General features: G+C 39.3%; 3 protein-coding genes across 5 annotated transcripts; all 3 read right to left on the bottom strand.

Annotated features, from left to right (window-relative positions):
• Nucleotides 1–613: 613 nt before the first annotated feature.
• Nucleotides 614–3,669, bottom strand: srsf5a (serine and arginine rich splicing factor 5a). 2 transcript variants are annotated; one of them, XM_055170057.2, is made up of 7 exons: nucleotides 3,535–3,669; nucleotides 3,372–3,442; nucleotides 3,151–3,267; nucleotides 2,991–3,060; nucleotides 1,490–1,563; nucleotides 1,295–1,405; nucleotides 614–1,220 (listed from the first exon to the last, which is right to left on the bottom strand). In XM_055170057.2, the coding sequence occupies exons 1-7, from the start codon at nucleotides 3,658–3,660 to the stop codon at nucleotides 992–994; spliced, it is 798 nt and encodes a 265-aa protein (XP_055026032.1). In that variant the 5' UTR covers nucleotides 3,661–3,669; the 3' UTR covers nucleotides 614–991. The 2 variants fall into 2 exon arrangements, with proteins under 2 accessions (XP_055026032.1, XP_055026031.1); XM_055170056.2 differs by having other exon boundaries at nucleotides 614–1,223.
• On the bottom strand, nucleotides 3,560–11,362 carry LOC129415879 (deubiquitinase DESI2). The gene is made up of 6 exons (XM_055170058.2): nucleotides 10,353–11,362; nucleotides 8,221–8,293; nucleotides 7,227–7,320; nucleotides 7,012–7,153; nucleotides 4,317–6,917; nucleotides 3,560–3,680 (listed from the first exon to the last, which is right to left on the bottom strand). Exons 1-5 carry the CDS (start codon nucleotides 10,389–10,391, stop codon nucleotides 6,675–6,677), a joined length of 591 nt encoding a protein of 196 aa, XP_055026033.1. The 5' UTR covers nucleotides 10,392–11,362; the 3' UTR covers nucleotides 3,560–3,680; nucleotides 4,317–6,674.
• A 2,374-nt stretch (nucleotides 11,363–13,736) lies between these two features.
• On the bottom strand, nucleotides 13,737–19,101 carry synj2bp (synaptojanin 2 binding protein). 2 transcript variants are annotated; one of them, XM_055170059.2, is made up of 5 exons: nucleotides 18,926–19,101; nucleotides 18,359–18,382; nucleotides 17,866–18,002; nucleotides 16,819–16,914; nucleotides 13,737–14,939 (listed from the first exon to the last, which is right to left on the bottom strand). In XM_055170059.2, exons 1-5 carry the CDS (start codon nucleotides 18,987–18,989, stop codon nucleotides 14,778–14,780), a joined length of 483 nt encoding a protein of 160 aa, XP_055026034.1. In that variant the 5' UTR covers nucleotides 18,990–19,101; the 3' UTR covers nucleotides 13,737–14,777. The 2 variants fall into 2 exon arrangements, with proteins under 2 accessions (XP_055026034.1, XP_055026035.1); XM_055170060.2 differs by lacking the exon at nucleotides 18,359–18,382 and having other exon boundaries at nucleotides 18,926–19,098.
• Between the last annotated feature and the right edge of the window lie 831 nt (nucleotides 19,102–19,932).

The following is a 19,932-nucleotide window of genomic DNA, read 5'->3' on the forward strand; positions in this document are numbered from 1 at the left end:
CAGTGCAGCATTTGTTTGTTTAAAGTTTGATTTAATCGGTTTGCCCTTGAGGACGAACGCATTGCAGTGTTCTGAAGCCAGCTTTAACGAGCAAAAGACAAAAAAAAAACAGGCAGAGGGCGGCTTTTTGTCCTTGGATACTGCGGAGGATATGCAATTTCTCCTATACCTACTCAGCATGTGGTAACCAGGATCGTCATAGCAACAGTGATAAAAATATAAAATACAGATTTCAAGTACACATCTATTTTTTTGCAGCGAAATAGATATTGACTGGATCAATAACTCTTGTTTCCCAGTGTGCATATGTCTCGGGGTACAGTACTGATTTTCAGTCAGGCAGCTACTGTCTGAGTAAGGTAGACAGGCAAATGGTCTTTAGGATTTTCTTACCAAATGAAACGGCACCCTCTAGTGGACGGTGTTTAAAACAGCGAAATTTATTTTTGAGGGAATTCAAGAAAGGGATTTGAGAAAATATTAATTTGAAGTAAACTATAGATCAGACACCACAACTCACTTTTACCAACCACCAAACTGACAATTCAATATGCACACTTGTCTCGACCCAATCACACACAAATGAAATTTCTGACAGCACTTATGAAAAAAATTCTGTTTTTCCAAATACCAATATACTTTATTTTCGAGTGTATATACAGGTATGACCTTCTAAACAAACTAGCTGAAAAAACAAGACATACAGATCTCTACAGAATTCCTCCTGGATTATAAAAAACAAAATTAAACATGTCCATGTGAAAATTGTATCAATAAGCTTAGCCCATTTAGTTAACTAAACCCACATATCTCTTTAGCATTAAGAAAAAACAAAAATATCATACAGTCATTCAGTCGACAATTTACACTAAAGTAGCACAGTAATTTACACTAAAGTAGCACAATTTAACATATGCCACAAGGTAGGGAAGGGGTGGCAGGGAGTCCATTCAATGTCTCACTCACACACATACACACAAACAAACAAATTTCAGTGCTGACTCTCTGCAGAGGCAGACCGGGATCTGCTCCTGCTCTGATTTCTTGGAGCGGGAGAGGGTGAACGTGAGCGGGAGGGTGAGCGGTTGTTGGACTTCTTTTCTGGAGTGCGACTGGGCGAGCGGCTGTGGGAGCGTTTGCTTCCACGCTCTGCGCTGCGACTCCGACTGCGAGAACGGGAGCGTGAGCTGCTCCTGCTGCGAGAACGACTTCTGCTCCGACTGCTGAAAACGTTAAGAATTAGTAAATGTAACAGAAATCAGGGACATGTCATGTGCAGTTGCGTGCTACGTACCCTCCTCTCTTGCGATCCTCGAACAGCTTGATCTTGCGTCCGTTAAGTTCTGTCCCGTCCAGCTTTTCAATGGCGCTCTTCATGTCACTGTGAGAAGCAAACTCGACCACCCTATAAAACACAGCGAGTACACGTTAGAAAATGCAGACTGATCACAATCTACACAAATACACACTACATAATGTATAAACTTACCCCTCATTCTTTTTGCTCCTGTGTGCATCCACAAAGGTCACTTCTCCGACTTTCCTCATCAAGTCCTTCAGATCCTGCAGGAAAAGCATGCCTTTAATGCCACACTCACAAATGCCAACCAATGACCCACACACTGCAGCTTTAGCATCCACACGTTAAAATACACACCGCATTCTGCAGCATCTGCTCAGAAAGCGCCACACATACACAGCTAAAGTGTGCGGTAGTGCTGTGGTGTGCACCTGTAGAAAGCTCCCTCAACAGATGTCACCTTACCAGTGGGTGTTTCAAAGCGACATTTTTCCCTGTCATAAAACTACCAGAACAGCGGGAAGCAAAGGCCTTTGTGGAGGAGACGCACCTGGGGCTTGACTTAAACTAGTTCTGCGAACAGGTTCTCCTTTTGTGAGGTAGATTTTTGCATGTTCCCAAACTACTGGCTGGAACCCATCGGCAATCTGTGGAATCTATTTACATCTAAACCCAGATTTGAATATAACCCTTTTCCACTGGAGCTCAGTGACAGACCCTTCTTTACCATGTAACTATCCAGTGTAATGAGCTACTTACCGTTCCAAACCACAGAAGGTATTAGCAAAGAGCCACTTGTCCAAATAGCAAACGGAAGCAATGAAGCGTGTTAAAACGACCTCGGACCCGAGCCATCCGGCCTCCGTAAGTACGGACCCCACCAGAGAGAGGATGGGGAGGGGTCAAAACCCTGCACCCCTCCCCGCTTCAGGACCAACAGAATAAGACCCAAACCAGCAGAGCGGGGGATGGAGCAGATCTGACATCACAGACCCTCCAGAGAGCGGCTACCCAGTTCCTCTAAGGCTATCCTGTGCTACGGCTCTTTCTGGCGCTACGGACCCAGCCAAGACTTAGACCAGCAGATACTGCGTGTCGGGTGAGGCACCAGAGGGACACTATTCAGAACACAACCACGGGAGGGCGCTATGCACCTCGCAGGCTGTGCATGCAACTCCAATTAAAGAATACCAGAGCACAGCTGTTAAAGAAAAGGTTTGAAAAACATGGGTCTGGGTTAGAGAACCTTTCAACATTAAATAGAAATCATTTCACTTAAGCAACGTTTGGCTGTGGTGAAGAAGGTGTATTTCCAGGTTACGGACATTGTACGCACTGTAAAAAAATTATTCCGCCATAATCTTTTTAGTTTAATCAACTCGAGTCACTTTAACTTTCTATTATTTATAATGACTAGAGACGAGTTATCACCTATAAAATGAAGTTGGCATATTTTAACTATTTTATAAGTTGTAGCAACTCATCTCTTATAGATACAAATAATAGTAAGTTGAAACGACTTGTAAATCTGGGATGATTAAACGTGGTTTTTTTTAGTGTGGGTGATTAAAAGTAAAGTTTGGCGTTGTACTGCTGGTCAAAAGACAAAAGAAACGAAGGGTTGATGGGACACAACAACAGCAGCAGGCTTGTGCTCTGCTCCTTTCTGCTTCTGCACATGGTTGCTCACCTGCCAACTGATTCGCGACGACAGATTCTCCACAATGATTCTGTGTTCAGTGCGCACTGGTGGGCCATACCTGAAATAAAACGTTTTAGATTTACTTATTTGACTCATGGAAATAAACTAAGCTCTCACATACAGTATACATATACAACGACTAACATACCTGGAACCCCCACTGCGAGACTGACGATAGCCTCCGAAACGTGGAGAGAAGCGTCCTCCTCCCATTCCTGGGCCACCACCTCTTCCACGACGAGAGCGGGCGTGCTCAATGGTCACCCTGGAAGTAAAGGCAATACAGTTAAAAACCAAACCAAGCATATAAACACAAATCTCCTACTTGTCTACAAAGGTGTAGATGTCATAAACTGGTTTTTGTCTTACCTCTCACTGCACAGTTCTTTTCCATTTAGCTCATAAACTGCATCATCTGCATCTCTGTGGTCATCAAACTCCTAAGAAAAAAAAACCAGCAGAGCCAGTTAGATATTTCACAGACGTTACAGCTTTATAAAATGAACACAGCTAAAATAGTGTCGATTCTTACCACAAAGCCGAAGCCGTTCTTCAGGTTAATCTCCCGGATGCGTCCATAGCCCTTGAAGAACTTCTCCACGTCTCTTTCACGGGCATGGGGGCTCAAACGGCCGATGAAAACGCGACATCCACTCATGATGAAAGGTTTGCAAAAATCTGTGAAAGGTTTAGAGAAATCTTTAAATAAAACAGGATAGAGTCGTCAAAACGTCTGTCGCGGGAACTTTGACCTGGCGTTAAAACGTCACAGCGCCGCCCTGCTGGTAACAAACGGCAATTCTACAAAGATTAACTCGATTAATACTTAAACAGCTCACGTTAATCATTAAAATGCTTCTAAGAAATTTGATCACGAAAGACTACTCGCACAACGTGAATTGATCGCTTTGAAAACACTTTGTTCTTTAGATAATTTCGAGAAAATCCTAAACGCATTGCGGGCCGTTTGTTTGCGCAACAACATATTTACATTTAACTTACACATATGAAATAGCGTTAACGTTAGAGTAACAAAAACAGAGTTGCAGTAAAATAATGAGTAGCATTTAAACTTCAAAATGTAACGAAAATTAACCGAATAAATCACCCGATTGTTAATCTCCCGACACGCGGTAGGGCAAACAGGCCTCGACTACATGCGCAGAAACATTTAAACGATTAAAACCGCAAACAAGACGAATATAACCTTAAAATGAGAAAGTCATTCGACAGACAAAACAAAAAAACGTAGAAAAACGAACTATTTTACTAAAAAAAGTAAATATTTCAAAACATTCTGCTTCGTCCTCTCACCTTTTCGTACAGCACAAAATGGCGTTGGTCTCGAACTGGCAAGTGAAGACGTGTGCACGAGTATATATATGGCCGTGTCGCGCGCACAGGGGGAGGGGAAGACAGAAGAGGCTCGTGCATGCTTGAATAAACATGTTAAAACCAGATGGTTTCTGTTTGTTTTACAACTTCTGTATACGATTATGCCAGATATATCTTTTAAAGAATATTCAAAGCATGGTAGATATTTTTGGATTTTATATTCTTTATTATTTTGCATGTTATGCCAGCTTTTACTGTTAAGCTCGAACTGGTTTGATCCGGTCTGAAACTGTCCCGGAAACCGAAACCCATCACGTGATTTTTCTGTGTTCTGTTAAACGTATCACGAGTCAAACAGTCACAGTGAATATCTTGTACTGAATTTATGGTTTGTGTTGTACTTTAATCAATGTTTAAAGGCTTTTCAGGGTTTAAGCAAACCAAAGTCAATCACATTTTATTAGTGCAACTCATTACATTAATGAATTTTAACATGTCTTATTTTTAATTTCTTTATTCTCTATTCATCATATTTGCAATAGTCCACATTAATACAAGAAATACTAATTGAGGCAAAAAGGCATCAGTGTAGTATGCCTACAAAATACTTTTTAAAGTCTAAATAAATAAATAAAAAGTCCCATAGGAATTCTAGGTCTTATAAGTTGTATTTTGTCAAAGGAATAGTAAATAAATGTTTATTATAATTTACAAATTGTAACCTTTTTAGCCATTAATACATGTTTTAATGTATATACTTCTAAAAAATAAAGGCGCTACAAGGGTTCTTCACATTGATGCCATAAAATAATCATTTTTGGTTCCCCAAAGAACCATTCAGTCAAAGGTTCTTCAAATAATGTCTTCCTTATCTTTGTTTAGTCTAAAGAACATTTTGTGAACACAAACAAGTTCTTTAGATGTTAAAGGTTCTTTATGAACTAATACAGTCAAAAATGGTTCTTCTATGACACCCTTCATTTTCAGGATCTTGTTTCATTCGGGTGCTTCTAATGTTCAAATTACAGTAGTAAAATATGCTGCAAAGGGTTTCAATTTGACTTGAAAATTTGGAAAAGCAGTGAAACAGGTTAGTGAGGTGTAGATGGCTCATATAACCAACAGCACATTGTCTGTTCAGTCTGCACTCGTGAAACAGAAAACACAAAACTGCAGTCAAAAGAAACAACCATTTATCCACTAAACCATTTAACACGTCTCCCTTCTCTCTTAATCACTTATAGGCATTGCATTTAATCATTACAGTACAAATACCAATCTAATGTCCAGACCACACCCACACTTTCGCACCCACCCCCAGCATCCCCCTACAATTGCCCCTTTTGTGTTCTTGACAACCAAACAACAGAGGCTTTTGTTTCGTATGAGTCCAGCATATCGATGGCTAGTAAGGCTGAAGTTTCCAATGACTGTAAATGTGTGAGTCATCTGCCCTGATTAGCATAAATCCATCAATAATGAATTACCCTACACTATACTATCAAAAAACAGCATGTTGGTTGTTAAAGTTAAACAAAGCAATCTAACTTAAAATATGACATTTTAACCAAAACATCTGAGATTCAAAAATATGTGGTATTAAAAGTTTGACATCATATAATAAATTCAAAGGTTATTTACCCAAAAATGATGTCATTATTTACTCACACATGTTGTTCCAAAAAGCAACATCAACATTCCTATATATACAGTTTCATGTAAACATAAAGGTTTGAAACGACACAAGGATGAGTAAATGATGACAGTTTATTTTGGCGCAAACCTTTAAATCTGCATTGTGTTAGAAAGAAGAAAATTTAAAAAAAAAGAAATTGTAAAGGTTCCTTTGTAGTTCACCAACAACTAGTAACAACCATCAGTAAATACTGTCTCATTCCACAACAGCATAAAAAAGAATTGAATACACAGCAAACTCGGCTAGATCTGGAGAACATCCAGACAGGTTATTAAAAGTCTAAAGGACCGATAAAAAAGTGGATACACTATACTGAAAGTTCAGTATTGTAGAGGAAGGTGCCTGTAGCGCTGACACACCAGCAGAAGGCAGTCGATCCATCATGATCCACCATTAATGTTGTCCCATGTTCAGAAGAAATAGCTTACACGACTATATGTTTTTCTTAAAACCAGATAAAAAATTAAATAATTCTAAACCTTTTTTAATCCTTGGTGGCTCCAAGAAAAATGACTTTGACTTCCCCTTAAGGTGATGAGGTCTAGCTTCTAGTTTATCCAGTCCTGTAGCAGCAGGATCAACAGTTGTCAGTGTATGTGCATTTATATTAGTGTTATATTAGCTTAAATGTGTATGCAGGATCACACACGAGTGTGTCTGCAGCCGTGTGACGTTCCAGGCTGTCCGGCTGCCGCCTCTGAGGTCTCGTCGTCGCTGGACTCGTGTAAATGTGAATTCTCCTTTCGAAGGCCCATGCTGATATGACTCTGAAGCGCAGCAGGTGTGAGCCACTCTTTGGGGAGACAACTCTGCAGGAATGGTATACAGGAGCTGAAATATGCCAACCGATTCACCCAGCGTGGGATCTCTTTGCCACACAGCAACTACAGCGAGGGATAATGAATAAAAGAGAAATTAGGAAGAAAACAGTGGCTTGTGAAAGACAAACAGCAAACATTGTAGTTGGAAAACACTGACTTCAGAGAGCGAGGAAGAAAAGTGGTTGCAGTTTTTGTGCATCAGGTGGTAGGCGTTTCCTTTGAACTCCCTCCCCAACTCCTCCATTATCTTATCAATGTCCTCCTCTGCAAAGTCTGTCGTACCCAGAGCTATAGACTCTCTGGAGAGGAAACAGGACACGTGAGTGATTGTTTTAATAGGCCATATGTGTCTATTTGCATGTGTAAACTCACTTGAATTTAAAAGTCTCGCCCAGTTCAGAAGCAGTTCCAGGATTGATCTCGAAAATGCCACTGAAAGGGTACGGATGGCCCCCATATGCAAACTCTTAGTGAAACAAATCAGCAGGCATTAAACTACAATTTAGTCACTCATTGTTAATGTGTATCATGTCTGGCATCTTTTGCTTTGTGTAATTTTACAATTAATTGAACTTATCTGTTTTATTTTTGGTGTTTCTCAGTTGTGTCAATTAGCAATTGTTTTTGCTAAATAAAATGACATTGTCAAGTATTTCCATTCTCGAAATGTGACCTCTGCATTTAACCCTTCCCAGTGAACACACACACATTCAGATCACTGTAGCGCGGTTAAGGTGCCTTTGTTAAACTTCTGGCTGTAAGACTTGAACCGACAACCTTCGGTTTACAACCCCAACTCTCTAATTATTAGAATTTGTTAACTATTCATCTTTCATCACCCCTACCAAGGTTTAAAGATCACAAAAGTTTTATTTATATTTCAAATACATACTAGTAGAGAGAAACTAATCTCTGTAATGATAATAAGTAATAGTTCAGTCTATAGAAATGCATAAAAGTAGTCTGTAAAACAGAAACAGGTGGGTGCATGTGTGTTATTATTTGTCACATTTGACTCAGCTTAGGACCCCCCATATTTAGCTGCACTGTCTTTATATTCCACTACTGTAGGCACAGACAAGTACGCTACTGCCCCCCATAGGTCACTCACATAATATCACCATTTATGGTTTAATATTTACTATTAAGTAATTAAAACTGTGAAGACTAAATAATGTTAATGATAAAACCAGTAAAATAACCCTCATTGCATTAACTATGTATTTGTAGTGTTCTATTTAATTTTGTTTGTTGATGACACAACTTAATAATTTTATTTAGTACTATTATTGTATCAGTAATGAGAATAAATTCATTGCAAATGACATAAGTGCACATTTAATGTAGAAAACTATGGGCACTGTACCTCTGCCATAGATCTCAATTCCTGAGTGGAAGACCCCAATACCCAGAGTAGAGGTGTATTCATTTATCCAGTACTGAAAAAAATAAATAAACATTTAATCAAAGAAATGTTTTAAAGAATTTCATTCAGAGTTATTATTTGCATTACACACATACGACAGAGCAAACACTAGGTGATGTGTCTGGTATTTATTATGTACAGATTTATTATGATTATGTAGGTACTTTAATTTGGCAAATCGTTTTTTGTGTGTGTTTGTATTTAAAGACACAAAAACATTTACAACATGAAAGAGAGAAAAGAATTAGATGGGTATTAAAACATTACATAATGATTCAGCTTTCTAAGTAGGCCATGTAACTGGACATGAATGATGTGAGTAGTTTTGTTAATGGCTCAAAAGTAATGCAATTTTGGCATAAAGCTGATATACTCACTGTAGACTAAACCTAAAATGCCATTCGAGACACACTTAGCTCTTAAGGGGGGAAGTGTGAATATAGAGAGAATGTGTGTCTGTGTGAGGCCAAAAGGTGCACCAGCTGCCCTTCATGAATAAAATAGCATGATTTAATGTGCAAAGACTAATCTATCCACACCCTTTTATATATCAGTGTTATATGTGGTTTAAGGTGGGTGTAAATTAGGTTTTCAACAGTTAAGAAACTGTTTTTAACATATTGCAAATGTAATAACAAGAGTTTTTTTATGTCTTACTAAAAGTGAAGATAATTTCAGAGCACACCATAGCTTAAATTCTCTAAAGAGTAGATTTTTGTCTCCTTTCCCCTTTATAGCACTCTCTATAACCATCTATTGCAGCATTGTATTATGGGACATTAACCAGAAACAGCTGTTCCCTTGGTCCTCTGGGAGTTCTCAGCACACACCTGCTATTACCACACATGCTATGTGTGCAAATACATACGTGTGCACATTTTTTTGTGTATATAAAGACAATTTAGTGTTGTGAGCTGGGCATGGCAAAGGTTGGACACAGAAGCAAGTACAATTCCCTGCTGAAAAAACAGCATTGACTAGCATAATTCCTACACTGGTCCATGCTGGTTTGGTGCTGGTTTAGCTGGTGGTCACCAGCAAACCAGCACCAAAACACAACATAGGCTGGTCTTGCTGTTTTTTTCCAGCAGGGTTGGCTGCCGCATTGTCCATTGAATCAATAGCACTGCTATATTGGACTGGGCAAAACTGCCTGTAAACACAAGTGTGGGGGGGGGGGGGGTTGTTTATAGGGCAGTCTTAAAGGAATAGTTCACCCAAAAATGAAAATGTTGTCATCATTTTCTCACTCATGTTGTTACAAACCTGTATCAATTATTTTTTTCTGATGAACACGAAGGAAGATATTTTAAGAACTGTTTGTAACTACCATGGGCTCCATTCATTACCATAGTAGGAAAAAGAATACTATGGAAGTGAATTGGGCTCGTGAATTTTGTTTTTACTGTAGTAATTTGTTTGGATGGTTTCCACTGGACACAGGAGCTGTCATATTTAGACATTTTCAAGTGTAAGTGAAGTAACCTACCAAGTTATTTATTATTTGTGGTAAAACTGTATTTGCATTTAACAATGAGGTTATTTTGAGGACATTATTTTGCTTTTGTTCTTACGTCATATGTCAATGAACATACATGATACTGAAAACATATCGGATTTGGTATGTACGTAATGTAAGCATATAGTACTCATACATACTATATAAACGTACTGTTTAACTGTTGATGAAGCGTAGTAGTTAAAAAGTAGGCACTAAATCAATTTTTTTACTAAATCAAATTCAGCATACTACTGTTACAGTACGCGCTTTCGGGTGTTTGTGTGAGGTGTAGATGAGGCGACAGCGCCTCCTGCTGCATGGGAGGAACAACACATGCGCTCACATCACAGCCTATGCTGTTTGCAAGGTGTCAAAAGTAGTCCTGTGGTTTTCAATGAAACCTTTGAGTAAACATCCCTTATCACACTGCTATAATTACGCAACCATTGTTTTCATATTGCATTATCTCCGCATTACTTTTAATTACATGTCATTTTATTAGAGCCATGAGAAGGAGTAAGAAAAAGAAGCAGAGTTGAAAACTGAAAGGAAAACGATAGAAGAGTCTTACCATGTCATACACGTTAAGGATAACAGGTTCATTTGCCATCCTGCGATCCTGAGAAATCCCCTAAATAAAGCGCGTAATCCCTTAAAATAACGGGGTTTATATCTCACGCGCACCCTAGCACCAAATGCGCGCAATGGGACTTTCCAATTCAGAAAATGTTGGAATAACGCTACACATAATTCTTGTTTTTAATCCATCAAAGTTTCATTTTCCGAGGTGTTTGGTCTGGCTTGAGGGCCTAGTTCGGTCACTAGAGGAGAAACGAGGGTTGAAGAGGTAGACACGGACGAGAAAAGGCAACAGGGCATCAGTTCCCATCAATGGTCAGTCTAGTAGGAGAAAACAGGCACTTATGGCCTCCGGACGCGAAGTGCTAGGAGTCTCCAGTAAGGGCAATAAATTGACTGAATTTACAATTAACCACTGACTTTTTTTGCGTTTCTCAGGGGTAGACACGGTAACTGCAGGAGTCCTCTCGGGTGCTGATGCTCCTGGCTGTCATTCAAATCCACGCTGTTTCTAAGAGTACTAATTCCCGTTATTCCACACAGAGAGTCGCCGTAATGACGCGCGCGGTCGCGTGTGCCTCGGTTGCATGGGTCTCACCGCTAGGCTTGCAGCTGTTTTTAACGGAGCTTGGTGCAATCCCGACCGCAACAGCCATCTGCGCCGCAGTCCTGAGATGCGTCTACATGGAGGCGCGCTGGGGAGCGATCGATAGGCAACTCGGATGCTCTCCGGTATTTCCGCGCGGGATTATAATTCCTTTACGATAGAGATATTGGCTCACCGTATCCGTGTCGTGAGCGTGATTCGCGCGAGGATTGTGCGCTGCGCTGCTAGAATGACTTTATGACATCATCATCATCATGACCATTACGCAGCGCGCGTGTCCATCATCCCGCTCTATCGGTACTAAGCCTCGGGGCGGGGGTGATGCGTTATTCCGATGTGGGCAATGTGATCAACACAACATCTTTGCTCTCTCTACACCGAGTGAATAACTTGCTGATACTGAACAGACATCATTTCATGCTCAAGGGAGCAGGGGCTAGTCCCACTTTTTATCAGGAGGATAGGACTGCACAGTAAAAACGCTGGGTTGTTTGAACCAATTGTTGGTTCATATATGAACCAAGACAATGTCCATATTTAACCCAACTATGGGAACACAGCATAGGTTAATTTAACCCAATAACCCTTGGGTTTGTCCATATTTTACCCATGCACCACCTGGCATTTTATGGCAACTGTAAGTTTCTTTTAGTCAAAATGTAACTAAATTACATCATTTTAAGCACCAATTGTCTGAGCTGCTGCATCACTCTCTATGGTTGGGAGTGCATGAGGTAGATAGAGAGATCTAATCCATAAAATGATAAGACTGTCTTGCTCTTCTCCAGGTTACTTATCACAGTGTATTGATTGTGAGGGAAAATAGCAGTTAGACAGATGAATGACTGCATCTTAAATCCTCTTATACATTAGGGATATTCAAAAACTCCCAGTAGCAAGGATGCAACCATCCTTGCTGCTTTTAGCTCACCATGTGAGTTGTGCAATAAATGATTTCATGATACAGGAAGTGCATTATCTGCATTATCTCTCTCTTCCCCCTCTGCTCATCTTAAGTGCATTCAATCACTGCTGCGTTGAGTGTATTGATTTCAGATGATGAGGTCGAACACACACTAAAGTACACACAATAACATACACACTTAAACATGCACATACCACTACACATTTGCCAACGGTATTTGATTGCACTTCCGGATGGAGAGATAGCAGTATGTACATTTAGATAGAGAGACAACAGCGGTCTATCTACATGGACTGACAGACAGCATGCTGCCCTGACCAATCTGACTTAAATATATTCATATTTAGATTAATATTAGGAAATAAGCTTGAAATGTGTACAAACATCACTAAAATTGAGACATCAGTCATATAAGATAACAGATTTTTTCTTTTTTTGAAATTATAACACACAGCTGCTCAGATATGTGCTCATGGCCAGACATTTTAAATCTAAAAAGGTGTTTGCTTAGGTACCAAAGTACCATTTTTTCATTGTTTATTTTGATCAATGACTACAGCTATGTTCCTAACCTTCAAGAATGGTATATTAATCTTGTAGAGGACAGCTTTACAGGTCCTTTGGGTCAGGGTAGTGATGTATCGTCTGAGCATCAGTAGTTTTTGCCTAAAGATCAATATGTCTCTATATAAAGCTGCAGTTAGCTTAAGAAAAATCCAGTTCACACTGACTCACTGTAAAAAAATTATATTATAGCAACATATGTTTGTATGTTACTTGAACTTAACCAATTAAGTTAAACAATTATATTCATCAGGGTTCGCACACCTAAGTTAACTTTAAATTCAAGGACATTTTCATTTCAAGGACTTTCCAAGTCCAATACCCTCAAATTTAAGGACTAAATGTGGGAAACTCGAACTCCTTTCGAGGGAACTCGCGCTGCGTCACTGCGGTGACAGTTTGGGGACGCCTCCAGGGGTAAGTGTGTCTGAATGTGTATATCAAATTCAACCAATGGTGAGGCTTAACGAAAAAGACAAGGTGACGCGGAAGCATATCGATATCTGAAATATTGCCACAGATGGCGTTACAGGGACGCAGGAAGTATGGCAAGGGAGACGCAGCGTCTCATTCCCTTCTCAGGGAACAAAAGTTACATACGTAACCAGAGAGGTTTTCATGCGTCAAACACAACTATGCAACAAAGCATTTTGGTATGAATCAACATTCGCATACAGAAGAAATAAGCATTTAAAGCAAACAGTTTAGCACGTGTGCTTAAAATGTCTAGAATTTTTATGATATTATTCTACACTGCAGGGAATAATATGGATTTTTTTCCAGAAAACTTCTTGCATGAATAGATGCAAGAACTTTCAATGACCTGTATCTATGTATGTATATTTTCAAAAACCTCCCAGGCCCTTGAATTTTTTCCCCAGATTCACAAACTTTCAAGGATTTCAAGGACCCGTGAGAACGCTGATTCATAAACCCTTTCATGTTTAGAATAAATCGCAATACAACAGATCATGTACGTTTTCACTTTTTTTTGCCAGGATTACAAACTTTTTCTTTCATGGAGGAATATGACATCAAAAACTAAATCGGCTTCTAATTAATTGTATAAAACATTATACAACACATCAGTCACAAATTTGGGACTTTGCAAGAGTGTATTCGTCCTCCAGTCCAGCAGGGGGAGTAGTGGGCTTCTCACCATTACTTATTCTCATGTTCAAGTGCACTGTTTAACTTTTAAAAATTGTACACATGAAAATTACTGTATTCCTTAAATCGTCAAATACAAACAGTAAGATGCCAAGATAACATAAGCTTGATTGATTTTCTCAAACTGATTTTTATTTAAGGCATGATGAATGTGAATCTAACATTATTTCAAGTTAACTTAGTGAATGAGAATTTCATGTTTTTCATTCACACAGATTTGCAGAAGGACTGGCATGAGGACACAAATACATAAACGTGTCAGTTAATGAATAGATCCTACAGACAAAAAGCACAGAGCTAAAGCCCCTAACAATTACCTGCATACAGGGGGCAGCACTGAGACCAGCAGCTCAACGTAGCAAGGCACGAACATGAGTGGTTCAAATTATAGCTCCAAAAACGTTAGTGTATGTGTACAATATCAACATTTTCATTTTGATTGTGAATTCTAACAAGTGCCACCTTTAGATATTCCCCTGAGAGAGGAACTTTAAGGACCCACAGCATATTCAGGGCCAAGCAACTTATGCCACCTCCAGCAACACTACTGCAGTCACACGACACATCCTACATGTTGAAACGTGGATGGGCGAGTGAAAAATCAAGTCAACCCACATCATGTATCCACCTTCATACTTTCATAATCTTGCACAAACTGGTACCTCAGAAGACCTTTGATAGTCTAATAGCACACCTCAGGCTCATTCCAGTCTATGGGAGCAGCTGGATGTATAAAATAAAAAAAATAAAAAAACTCATCTGTGGTCCTCTCTTTTCCCCAACACACAGCTCCACTTTGGTCTCAATCTTCTGCCTCTCTTTGGTCTCTTTTCAGTCCAGATTATTATTGAAGATGCTGTTGAAGCCATGCTCATACCTGTTCCTTCAAATAATGATCTCACTCCACCATGCGATGTCTTCAGTAAGATACATAATGGCTGATAATCCAGGTAAATGATTATCATCGAACCAAACAAAAACACGTACAGCTACTTCGGTCATCATAACAATGGCACAAATAATTAAAGAAAATCTGCATGTGTACTTCTGCTTTCATTAACCGGGTTTCTATTTTCTCTCCTCATTAATGTTTGGGCCTTCAGCAGAAGGTTCAAAAAAAGCTGTCTGTAAAGTCTGTAAAACGTGATGGGTTAAAAGGGGCTCCGGGGTGCCCGGAGACTCCACCGTTTGTACATGATGAAACCTGTTGCTATTACTGCTACTAGGGCGGCGACAGTGATGATTGCGTTGAGAGATGATGAAGAATCACCATCACTATGTGAGCCCAAGGGGCCGTTCTGCTGGGAGAGACACTGCAAACAAAGTGGATATGGCTCAGTGGATCTGATTCATTCATTGGGATGATTTACGAAATGACTATTACAATGGATTCGTTTTTATAGGGGTGGTTTCCCAGACAGGGATTAGCTTAAGCCAGGGTTTAGCCACAGCTTAATTATGAAATATAACTAGTTTTAACAAACATGCCTTACTAAAAACATTACTTGTGTGCATTTTGAGGCAAACCAAAGGGCACTTATGTATTTACGTATTTGTCACTGCAAATTTTTTTCAGTTTGGACAGCTCTTACATTTATTTTAATCTAGAACTAGTCTAATCCCTGCCTGGGAAACCACCCAGACAGGGTTTAGATTAAAGGGACATTCCACATATCACAAGCATAGTGATATTACGCACTGCCCGAAAATAGTCCCCTTGGTTACTTTCGATGGCGAGGGACTATTTTCAGGCAGTGCGCAATATCAGTTAGCCTGCTGCAGCCATGTCACAAGCGGGTGTGCCTCATAAGCCTTGAAAAGTGAAACCTCTGGCTTTTTGATCGCCCCCTGGTGGCTGGCTGCAGTACAAGTCATAAACCCCGCCCTTTCCATTGAAACGAATGGGACTCTGCTCTAAATAAAAAATTTTTTTACAACGTGTCGTTATGATTGGCGTGGTTGAATTGGTCGCGTGAGCGTTTGCGGAAGTTTGATACCGCGGCTCCGCCTCTGGCTCCACGGACGATTCTTTCTGCGCATGCCTTGGCTCCAAACTGACGTTTTTACGTAACATGGTGGCGACCGTGGTCGGACATTTTTGGCTTCAATTCATTACAATGGTGGGAGGCGACGTTGCGTCGTCCATCTTTTTTTACAGTCTATGGTTACAAGTCCTTAATTATTACGCCAGAATGAGAGTATAGTTCCTAGCCATATCTGCCTAGAAAATCGTACACGATGTCACTACAGAAGAGTTAGGTTTACATAGGAAAAATATCTAAACTCTTTGGTTATTTTTTAGCACGATCCTAATGGTCCAATCAGATTCAATGGATTGTGCTAAGCTATGCTAAAAGTGCTAACGCCAGACCCGGCGATCAGCTAAATGGATTCCAAAAAAGTAAAAATCAAATCTTTAACTCTAGGGGACATGGAAAATGAGCATATTTTCAAAAAAAAAAAGTGGAATGTCCCTTTAATCCAGGACTAGGGTCTAGTTATATTAGGACAATTAAGTTGTTTTTACAAACAAACCTTACAAAAAAACAATGCAGGTGTGCATCTTGAGACAAAACAGGTTTGATGTATGGTAAGATATGTCAGTACAATGTGTTTTTAAATTAAGGCAGCAAAAATGCAATTTAGTCTTGGATTAGGATAAGCCCTGTCCGGGAATCCACCCTATAGTGTAAAACATAATCTACATTTTACAATGGCCAAGAAGTGCAAAACAAAACAAATCAAATCCAAAATCAAAACAACAAATTAAAAACAAAATTCCAAGTAAAAGTGTGACAAAATACCCAAACAGAAATCAAAATAACAATCAGGAAACAATAACAAATCTACAAAGCAGAAAATGTAGGTATATTGCGCAAATGGAATGGTAACTGCTGATTGGACACACATCTCTATCAATCAAGATACACCAAAGGTACAGTACAGCTGGTAGCAGTGTGCACGTATAAATTCAAATTTGGCCATCATTCTGCAGTTGAAGTTTTTTTTTCTTGTTTTTTTTTGTTTTCTGACTTGTTATTTTGTAACTAACTAATGTTTTTTTGACTTGACATTTTGTTTTTAAATTTGCATGTGTGATTTTAATGTGTTGTTCTGAATTTGGATTTGTTGTGTTGTTTTGCACTTCTCAGCCACGGTAACATTCGGATCCAATTTTTTGGCAACACTTACTCGCTGCTGTACACGGAGCTGCACATCCTCTCCTGCAGTCCGAAACAGATCCACTGCTGCACCATGAGACAAATTCTCCAACTTTCGCCCATTTATCTAGACAAAACAAGCATAACCACATCACTCATGTAGAGAGATCAAGTCACTAAACCACCAGTATATAAATGAAATCAAACTTCCTACCCATTGCAATAAAGATAATAGCATTTATTAAAAAAGTTAAATAAAGTGGTAACCCACACTCGAATTGTGACCACTGCATTTAACCTATCCCAGCGAGTAGTCACACACACACGGAGCAGTGGGCAACAATCATTTTGGCACTGCCAAGCAATTAAGGGAAACATGCAAGGGCACCTTGCAGTTGGCCATGAGACTCAACCCAGTGACCTTCAGATTTAGAGCATTTAGTTAGCAGCACTTCGACCTTGGCACGCAGTAACATCATCACTCCTGACTACTCGCCCTCTCGCTCAAACTTCGTCAATATTACTGCACCCAAGGTCAAAGTGCTGCAAACTAAATGTTCTTCCGCCATACAATGTAGTTCTCATTTTTATCCACTTAAACGTTTTATTTGGTGCCACCATACTTACTTGTGTAACTACTCATGTAACAGTCTTTAAATATGGAAAACATGGAAGTGTTTGGTGGCTTCTAAATTCATCCCTGTTTGGATCCTAAGGAATTAATGGGGCTAGGCTAAATGCTAACACATTCACGACACGCTGTACAACGATTAAGTGAACGCATTAAAAAAAGATAGAGATGTATTAATTTGTCTAAGTTGAGGTAGGAACATAGTAAAATATTGAAAAACGGTGGTGGTGTCCTTTAAGATGGTGGGTCAGCTCAGCTGGTCTCCCAGCCTGAGTGCCTGACCATCTAAAAAGTGGCCAAAACCCCTCTTAAACCAGCCTGCTACACCATTGTATCCAACTAAAACCAGGTTGGGAGACCAGCTAAAACTAGCCTAAGCTGGTTAACCAGTTTTAGCTGGGCTTTTTAGTAGGGCAAGCTTTAATCTTAGTTAACTTTATAAAGTACCGCAATAATTTTGTCTCCTTCCTGTAGACGTCCATCCAGTGCAGCCGCTCCGTTTTCTTTGATTTTTGCCACGTAGATTCCACTGTCATTCATTATATACTGCTGGTCCACTCCACCCACTATATTAAACCCCAGACCTGTCAGAGAGGATATTACACACTTTACATTAGATTACTCCTGAGTGACTGCACTACTTACATGATTAAACTGAGACATACAGAGAAATCCTGATGCAATTTAATGTTGTTTGAATTATATCTATAAAAAGCTTGAAGTGCTATTTCACTTTAAATGAAATTAAACAGAAACATTTTCTTTCTAAATTACAATGTCATTGTTGGGAGGAGTCCTGTATAAGCATGCATGACTGACCCTGTTTAATATATCCTATAATAATTCAATTTTCTAGATTTGCCTGTACTAGTCTGTATTTAGTGCTATGCTACAATGCAACATTTCATACAAATCTGAATTGAATTAAATGCAGTCTGACCTATAAGTGTTCTTGACATCCCTGCTGGTAGAAACAATACAAAAAAAATATTATTTTACTATTATATTACAGTAACTTTAATTATAGCTCAAAGTCCACGCGGGAATTGCATCCAAACAGCTCAGTCATATCCTCGAGCAGAGGTCACACACACAAACATTATATAACTGTTCAACAAAAGTCAACAGTCAGCTTGGTCTGTCATCTTTACATCTTAATAATGAATCGGAACCAAGGCAGCACTTTAATAACAGCCTAACAAAGCTTATTTGGGGTCGTTTGTTACTGTGACTTTCATAACCCGGTTATGCATGTCGGTCCATACTAGTGTTGGTTCCGATGTGCCATGAACTTTCTCTTTCGAAACGTCTATTTTATTTTACGTTCACGATTTTATTTTGATGTAATCTGCTAAACATACAAAGGCTTGGAGCATTTTTTCGGCTCCAGGTATCAGTTAAATCAGTTTGTGTCGCAGAACCCGGTTGACGCGGGCCAAAGCAACAGCACAGAACCGCCTTTCTAAACTTCGTTTCAACAGTGCTGAAGAACTGTAAATAAACTTACCAGCCGGGCCTCTTTTGAGATTAATATCTACAACCTCAGGCTCGCTGTGTGCTGATCCGTTCATGGTGTCTGAAAAACTTTCACTTTTATTCTTGTTGAGCAACGAAGGTGTGCGGAACTCCGCCTGCTTCCTCTAATGCGGCAGGGATTCACAAACCTGCCGCCACCGCCCTCTAGCGGACACCACCGGAACATGCGCAGCTATAAACGTACGGATAAAAACATACCGATGCATTGTGTCTTTTTCTTACCTATTATAACACGTTATAGATACAAAAATATTACGTGGATTTGTTAATAGACACCATGCTTAATAACAACAACAACAACAACAACAACAACAACAACAACAACAACTATAAAATGAATAATAGTAGGCTGTTTTCAAAAGCATTTTTTTAAAGCCATGTCTTAATTCACATACTTGTACTACATACTACTGTAGGTTTCTTTATGTATATCACAGTACATAATATGAGTATAATAATACTAATATAGTAAACTATTTTCCCAAAGCATTTTCAGAAGCTGGGGTTTAATTTACATAATTCTACTACACATGGTAGCCTACTATCAAGTATGTACTTTAAAAAAAAAGTAATCGTATAGTATGACGTGTAGTACGGACAGCATGCCAGGAATTTCATTTGCAGTCAAAATTTTTCGACTACTTCAGTGTTAAAATGAACGTAGTGTGTGTACCCAAATTATAAATTGTAAGGCAATACAATTTGCCAACACTTGCTTGCAAACATGAATAGTGCACAAAAAGGGTCTAAACACTGTAAAAAAAATGCGGCATGAAGTTAGGCTTTTGAGAAGTTATGAACTCAAGTTAAAATTGTACAAAAAAATAAAGTTGATTTGACAAAAAATGCTGCTTATTTTTTACAGTGAAGAAAGTAATTCAGCAACACAGCAATGTGTTTTACTATTAGTGTCATTTACTTGTATGTGCCACTACTACATACTGCACGAGTAGTGAGAAACAACCTTTAAAGGGGACA

Source organism: Misgurnus anguillicaudatus, chromosome 11 (genome assembly GCF_027580225.2).
Source record: "Misgurnus anguillicaudatus chromosome 11, ASM2758022v2, whole genome shotgun sequence".
Lineage (NCBI taxonomy): Eukaryota > Metazoa > Chordata > Actinopteri > Cypriniformes > Cobitidae > Misgurnus > Misgurnus anguillicaudatus.

Bases quoted from the DNA above. Each gene is read 5' to 3' on its own strand.
- srsf5a (XM_055170056.2), bottom strand. From the start codon at position 3,660: ATGAGTGGATGTCGCGTTTTCATCGGCCGTTTGAGCCCCCATGCCCGT. The intron at 3,268-3,371 runs GTAAGACAAAAA...CTTTACTTCCAG, and splicing joins AAAGAACTGTGCAGTGAGAG to GGTGACCATTGAGCACGCCC. The intron at 1,564-2,990 runs GTGAGCAACCAT...CTTTTCCTGCAG, and splicing joins CGTCGCGAATCAGTTGGCAG to GATCTGAAGGACTTGATGAG.
- LOC129415879 (XM_055170058.2), bottom strand. From the start codon at position 10,391: ATGGCAAATGAACCTGTTATCCTTAACGTGTATGACATG. The intron at 8,294-10,352 runs GTAAGACTCTTC...TATTTTTTTCAG, and splicing joins TCCTTAACGTGTATGACATG to TACTGGATAAATGAATACAC. The intron at 7,321-8,220 runs GTACAGTGCCCA...TGTTTCACTAAG, and splicing joins AATTGAGATCTATGGCAGAG to AGTTTGCATATGGGGGCCAT.
- synj2bp (XM_055170059.2), bottom strand. From the start codon at position 18,989: ATGAACGGATCAGCACACAGCGAGCCTGAGGTTGTAGATATTAATCTC. The intron at 18,003-18,358 runs GTCAGACTGCAT...CCTCTCTGACAG, and splicing joins GATGTCAAGAACACTTATAG to GTCTGGGGTTTAATATAGTG. The intron at 16,915-17,865 runs GTACTTTATAAA...TGTTTTGTCTAG, and splicing joins AAGGAGACAAAATTATTGCG to ATAAATGGGCGAAAGTTGGA.